Source organism: Anguilla anguilla, chromosome 15 (genome assembly GCF_013347855.1).
Source record: "Anguilla anguilla isolate fAngAng1 chromosome 15, fAngAng1.pri, whole genome shotgun sequence".
Classification (NCBI taxonomy): Eukaryota; Metazoa; Chordata; class Actinopteri; order Anguilliformes; family Anguillidae; genus Anguilla; species Anguilla anguilla.
The window spans coordinates 30,499,024-30,506,032 of record NC_049215.1 but is presented as its reverse complement, the minus strand read 5'-3'; the positions used below and the strand labels follow the sequence as shown (position 1 = coordinate 30,506,032).

The 7,009-nt window shown below is 39.9% G+C and overlaps 1 protein-coding gene across 2 annotated transcripts; it reads right to left on the bottom strand.

Moving 5' to 3' along the window:
* Positions 1-269: 269 nt before the first annotated feature.
* On the bottom strand, positions 270-6,344 carry LOC118213818 (CD276 antigen homolog). Of its 2 annotated transcripts, XM_035392996.1 has the most exons (7): positions 6,242-6,344; positions 5,351-5,480; positions 4,266-4,327; positions 3,363-3,698; positions 2,683-2,967; positions 2,220-2,378; positions 270-1,344 (listed from the first exon to the last, which is right to left on the bottom strand). In XM_035392996.1, exons 3-7 carry the CDS (start codon positions 4,297-4,299, stop codon positions 1,256-1,258), a joined length of 903 nt encoding a protein of 300 aa, XP_035248887.1. In that variant the 5' UTR covers positions 4,300-4,327; positions 5,351-5,480; positions 6,242-6,344; the 3' UTR covers positions 270-1,255. The 2 variants fall into 2 exon arrangements, with proteins under 2 accessions (XP_035248887.1, XP_035248886.1); XM_035392995.1 differs by lacking the exon at positions 4,266-4,327 and having other exon boundaries at positions 271-1,344.
* Between the last annotated feature and the right edge of the window lie 665 nt (positions 6,345-7,009).

Genomic DNA, 7,009 nt, shown 5'->3' with positions numbered 1-7,009 from the left:
CACAGATTGCTCTTCAGTATTATTACACATATCTGACTGGATAGGGATTGAAGGTTTTTCAGGTACAGAAGGTCAGATAAATGAACAAAATATAGGCACTGCAGCCAAAGCAATTTGATATATTGAATTTATAGTTTATTCAATACAGTAAAATGTTTTCTAAACAGTTCAAAGGTTTTAAAAATAAAATACAATTTTGAATTCAACCACATTCAACAATTCCCAAATGCTAAGTATCAAGAGGAATTAAGGGCAACCTTCATATTTACTTTAGTTCTGTTTTATTGAACACTGAGGGACAGACCCTGACTTGAGATCAAAATATATAAAATAATAGGCATAGGTAATTAATGCTCTTTTTGGAAAATATGGCATTTGGACATAAAATTTAAACGTCACATCAATGACCCATACACATGTACACACACACACACAGACACATAAATACATCACATGTTTTCCTGACAGCATTTTGATTTAGGCATATGAGCGTCTGAAATACAGCAATGATGAAACCCCCCTAAATGTAGATATACTGCCAATTTCTTTAAAATTAAATTCAGTTATGCCTTGTAGCTGAAAATAATGACCTGTGTGCATGTAGCGGAGCAAACGTAATTATATTCAGTGCAATATTCAGTGTGGACCACCCATTTACGCAGGTGCATATGTCAACTTAGAAAATACACCAGTCTGATACACTTGAGCCCAATGAAGCTGAGAGTGTGTATAAAGAACTTAAGATCTTTAAGTCAGGAGCAGGCCCTTACTGTGCGTGCTAACAAAACAACGCTAGGCAAAAGCAGCCTACACCAAGGATATTATCAGAACTCCCCTGCATATGTGTAATACTGGAGGATGTGTTCAATATTGAATCAAATCCGCCCTTATTTCTCATCCACGGTGTGCATCTTGGCGTAGTTTTGAATAGAAAAGTAAGTGCAAAAGGTTCCTGAAAATATCTGGGAAATTATCTCATTAGTGCTTCCAAATTTGATGGTTAAAGGTTTCTGCATTTGAAGCATTTCATAAAAATTACATGTCAAACACACCTGAAATCCTCCGCAAAATACACTTCTCAACTTAGACAAGCGGCCTTCAAAAGGTTTCAACAAACCGTGTACAAAAATACATTAACCAATTCATTAACACGCAACAGGCTTACATGGAACATGCGTTTGTTTCTAACTTGTACATTTTAGACTCGAGGTCCTGTTTCATACTCCCCTGTCTGCTGGCTGGCAGCTGGACGCTGCTAAATGGTCGTCTCGGTCAGGCAGTCCAGATTCTCCAACACTATCTGCTCGCTCTCGTCATCAGTGCTGCTGTCCTTGTCTCCGGTCTCTACAGGGACACACACATATTCCGGACCTGGTTCAAGCACCTACTTGAAATAATTGATTGCGATTTTATAGGTCATTTTTTAGATAATCAGAACACTAATTTAGTCAGGAAAATGGCAAGCATTGTTTGGCTGAATGGCCTGTTCTTGTCATTAGGTTATGTTATGTTATGTTATGTTATGTTATGTTATGTTATGTTATGTTATGTTATGTTGTTTATAAAATCTGGAAATACCACCACAGATCCAAGAAAATTTTCAACAAAACATTTTGTAAAGCAAAACATCCAATCGCACGAAAGAGTAATTTTTGTTCAGAATACTGGGGAAAAGAAATGTTTCTTTTACAATTATCAGTGATTTGCAGGCACTTTGCAAGTGTCTAAAGGGTTAAATTTGAAATATTTATTTGACCCAGGTTTGATACATGCATTAATACCTGCATTTACATATATGGGATGTGCACCAGGACTACACAACACCAGCCCAGCAGGTTTTTTCAGCTCTGTAAACAAACCCTATAAAGCTCTCAGAGCCAAGGAAGGGAAATTGAACTGGTGCAGCCAAAACAGTGACAAATAGATTGTGGAGATAAAGTACAAAGTCTGCAGAAGCTGCATTTCCTCCACACCTGGGTTCAGCAGTCCTGGTGATGCATTCATCACGAACTCTAATGAACTCCAGTCTCAGTGTAAGGCATCGTGCCCTTTCATTGGCGGGGATTTAAAAAGCATAGACCGAAAATCATTTGCAAAACGACATCACCAGCTGCACCAGACCCGTAATGAAAGACGCGTGCAGTGTTGACGCACGCATGCGATTATTGCAATAATATGACGTCGACGCGTGTTTGCGGGGCCCATGCGGGATGGTGTACCCTGGTGCTGCCGGCGTTTCTTCTTGCGATCGTAGTCGTGCTTGATCTGGCGCGCCACCGCAGTCACCACCAGAATTCCCACGAGCACACACAGGGCGGTGCTGAACATCCACATGGCCTCGGAGGCCCGGCCCACAACCGGACTCGCCGAGACTCGAACTGAACACAGACGCGACACAGGGGAGCGAGCTGTTACCTCTCAGCCTCAGAACATGAGCGTAGCCCTGCTCTCGAGCCTGCCTGCCTGTGGCACGCTAATGCAGGAAGCTTTCTGAACCCTCAAGCATAAATGCATCTTAAAGCATCTGCATACGCTGCTGTACAATTTCATGTGTGTGTGTTGTTTCGATAATCCGTGCTCTGTGTTTTTACACATTAGAAACATGTTAGGTTATATTAGAATTAAGGCTTCTATGCAACAATGGCTATGCAACATGATGTTCAGAAATGCACCTGTACTCACAGTTGGTTGATGTCAGCGTCTCATTGAGCAGGCGGTTCTCTACCGCACATGACACAGTTATGTCATGCGTGAGATTGACTAACAGGGTGCTGGTGATGTTGTAAAGTTCAGTCTCAGGAAGCGTTGTGTTGTACGTGCGCACTGTGCCCACAAGGGGGTGCTCTTTTCCATCGATGAACCAGTGGACCATGGGTTCAGGGAACCCTCCTCTGGAGTGACAGGTAAAGTTAGCCTCGTCGCCCACCGCCCCATCCTCTCTCTCTACCACAGGGTGGGTGAAGTGAGCTGAGGAAGGAGGCAAAGTGCTTTTGAGGGTCACATTTTTACCCATAGCTTTAAAAGCACATCTTTCTCTGGAAAAAATCAGTGACCTTTCACTTACCACTAAACGTGTTTACATAACTGAAACTTGAAATTAAGGTTTTCTGTTAAAGATTTAACCCGGATTTTACAATATACCCCAAGAACTGTGACATTAATTAGAGGGTTTCTGTCAAATATTCAACCAGGATTTTACAACGTGCCCCAAAAAAGTGCTTAGATTAATGCAGAAAGAACACAACAGGCAAGTTGGTTTATTTGAACAGGCTCATACTACCTCTGGATGCTGTTTTTCCACACAGAAGGGTCCCTAGCATCTTTAACATCAATCATCAACAGTTTACAGGTAAGAGACTTACCGGCAGCACTGAGACACACGGTACACAGGGGAGCGCTGGACTGCTCTCCTGGGCGGGTGAGGTAGCAGTCGTAGCTCCGTGCATCTCGCACGGTGACATCAGAGACGAGCAGGGAGACGTCGCCGTTCCGCGTTGCGTCTGCTACGAGCCGCGTCCTGCTCCTGCTCGATGCGGACTGCGTCACTTCCCCCTCCTCTCCCAGCACTGATCTGTGCACCAGTTCAGTTCCTGTCCTCCACTCCACGGACACGTTCCCACCGTCCAGGTCGAGCGTTCCGTTATAGACGCAGGGCAGAACGGCAGACTTTCCGACCATCCCAAGAACACACGCGTCTCCTACAAAATGAACAAGCTGTATTTTGCGATTCACTCTGGACACAGTTCGTCATGTCATTTCAGAAAATGACATGTTGAAATGCATGTAAAATAAGTACTCTTTTAACATTACCAGTTGTAAGATATATAGTGCTTGCATGATTAAATATGAGAACAGAAGAATACATAATGAAGAGAAAAAAACCTTCAGTTCACAGAGGTTCATTATTTACTTCTAGTCTAGAACAGGGGTGTCCAATATTATCCAAAAAGGGCTGATATGGGTGCAGGATTTTGTCTTAGAACAGCACTAAGATTATCTGATTCTACAAGGTCTTGATTGAAGACCATATTTAATTAGTTGAATCAGGAGTTTTAAATTACAAGGTTTACGCCAACTTCTGGATTTTGTTTAAATCTTCTTGCGTTACCTTAAAAATGTTTCATATAAAGTACATTTGATTTGCTGCTACATTTTATTCTGGTGTTTGTTCATAACTTTATACAGGTTTATTAGTTCTGAACACCATCCAGAAAGCCAGTAACACTGCTTTTCCAAGATACAGTATGCAAGCTAAGCTTACCTACCTCTGATCGTTCTAAGCTGATTGTAAGAAGCCATAAAATCATTCTCAGCCACCTTCAATAACCTGCCGTCCATTCAACAGGGAGAATGTGATTTTATTCCCTTATAACATACAAGTACTGAGCTGCATTTTAATTCTCAAACATGGAAAGTTTTCTACTTTAATAAAGACGGAAATAACCAAAATAATACTTTTCCCCGAAGTATATATATTTATTCATGAGAAAATTTGTGTTACAAATATCAATGCCCTTGTTTTCAGTACATTGTGCACCCTGTATTCACAAGGATAGAACTACTGGATAGTTGTTTTTATGTCTTTTATGACATTGGTGAATATATTAAGGGGATCTTTGGCCATTCCTCCAAACATAATCTTTCAAGTTTCTTCAGATCCCTTGGACAGAATTTGTGTATTTCTGTCTTAATTTCAAATGATACATTTTCCATCAGGTTCATGTCTGTCACAGCTAAACATTTCCGGCTGATTTTAGGCATGCTTTGGTTCATTGTCTGAACACCGCTATTCCAACGCAAATTCCAATACTGAACACTATAGAAGATGACTTAGCATTGTTAGCCATTCAAAGAGAGGGTGCATAATGTAATTAAAACAAGAGTGTGAATAATGGTGACTCATATCATATATTTTCCTCTGAGCAACTGTGTAAAAATATCATTTTCACATGTTTGAGCATAAAATTACCTGTATTATATCATTTACACAGGGCTCTGAATAATGATATATAATTGAGACTACTATAATATATAAAATTCAAAAAAAGTTCCCACCAGACAGAGTAAGGCCCAAGTTATTTGAAAGTATGCAGGGAAATATTGGTCGCATTGCTTCGGAATAATGCTTGTTTACTCCCAGTGAAATATGCCGGTGAAAGTTTGGCTGTAATTTGGCAGCATTTTGATATCAATAATTTGTTAACCAGACATATTTTTAGGTAGACCAATTGTTTTTTTTTTTGCAGATGTATACAGAGAATAGCCCATGCTTCACGTAGCCTACGTTACTTTACTTTTTATGTTGACTATTAACGCGCCCCGTACAACAACAAAAAAATTAAATACTTACCAAGTGACAGCATACTTAACAGCAATCCGGTGGTCCAAATAATTAACATAGTTTTCAGGAAGGATCGGTAGACCTACACCTGGATGTCGCCCTGGGTAGTGTGGTACAGGCGACAGGAGTAGGCTTCTTGCTAAAATGCAGATGTTAGTATTTAAATACAAAGGCCCGTGTCACCACACACACACATTTCTTTTGAAGGTATATCATGTCCACCGTCCTATTTATCAATGGCTTAAATCAATGAGGTTCTACGAGCACGCTAGCTCCCATTTAAATTAACTTTAGAAGAATGCAAAGCATTGCGGAAAGCAGACAAACAAGAGGAAACAGTCTAAATCTCTGGATAAATCCAGACGTGTCAGAGCATGTCTTAATGTCTTCCTCCTTCGTCTGCAGGTATTGCAGTAAACTTTTTCCGAGTGAATGCTCATATCTGGCCTATATACCTTTCGATATTTTTTTTTTTTTTTAAATAATAAAATGTCCAATAACGTATTTTCAAAATCAGTGGGCAACATTTAATAATAAAGCTTTATACAAAGAGATGTTTATATCAAGAAAGCAGTATTCTTCCTTGATTTGATAAATAGACATTTCGGATATAAATGTTTTATGTTAAAGGGGGAAGACGCCTGTGTTATCATACATAATGGTAATCATGATCTTTTGTGATGTTCTTGACGACAATCGTAGGTGTTACTATTTTGTAGGATATAGTAATTACATATTTCGCAGTTACACAATTGTCTACCCCGCCTTACGGTGTACAGTACACATAATAACAACCTTAAACGCAAACATATTTATCATTAACAGTTAGGTAACAAGCCAATACACTTAATTAAGAACGCAAACATTACAAAGTTTTTTTAGAAACAAAAAATGACTCACCCCACGTTATTCCTCAAACATTTCTTCCTTCTGACGTAAACGGTAAAAGAGGAGACTTTGTGTAGTAGACCGGTTTTACTGCTTTTCCGTGAGTGGTAACAGTAGCTGCTCCTACCTTCGGGCCTTACAGGAGCTCATGATCAACTTTTCATAATAAGAGCAAATCTGTATGTAATTTCGGTTTATAAACGCACGATTAGCTGGGACTAGTTGATTCATTGTAGTACACATATATTGCATATATATATTTGCATATATATTGGTCTAATTCCAGCAGGATCACTTCCCTGCTGAAAATTCCAGCTAAGACCAGCTAGGATTCTAAACTGGTTTAAGATGTGTTTCTGACACTACTGGTCATAGCTGGTCATAGCTGGTCTGTGGCTGGACAAAGCTGGTCAAATATAGTAAAACTGGAGTAAGCTGGTGGTCGAATGACTATATAAACTGGTCAGCTGATTGACCAGCTAAAAGTACAGTTTGAACAAGCTTGATTATCTTAGCCTGGTTTAAGCTTGCATTTTCAGCAGGATTCACTGTGACACTGGAACGATTAAGACTATTTAATGAGACAAATGCATCCAAGACAGATACTGGTTTTTGGAGTGTAACCATCACATTATTTTTTTTAATATACTGAGATGTTCAATAAATATCTAACGATCATAGCTCAGGAGGTAAGAGCGGTTGTTTGGCAGTTGGAGGGTTGCTGGTTCAATCCCCCGCCCTGGGCGTATCGAAGTGTCTCTGAGCAAGACACCTAACCCC

Bases quoted from the DNA above. Each gene is read 5' to 3' on its own strand.
- LOC118213818 (XM_035392995.1), bottom strand. From the start codon at position 5,399: ATGTTAATTATTTGGACCACCGGATTGCTGTTAAGTATGCTGTCACTT. The intron at 3,699-5,350 runs GTAAGTATTTAA...TTCATTTTGTAG, and splicing joins GTTAAGTATGCTGTCACTTG to GAGACGCGTGTGTTCTTGGG. The intron at 2,968-3,362 runs GTAAGTCTCTTA...CTCCTTCCTCAG, and splicing joins CGTGTGTCTCAGTGCTGCCG to CTCACTTCACCCACCCTGTG.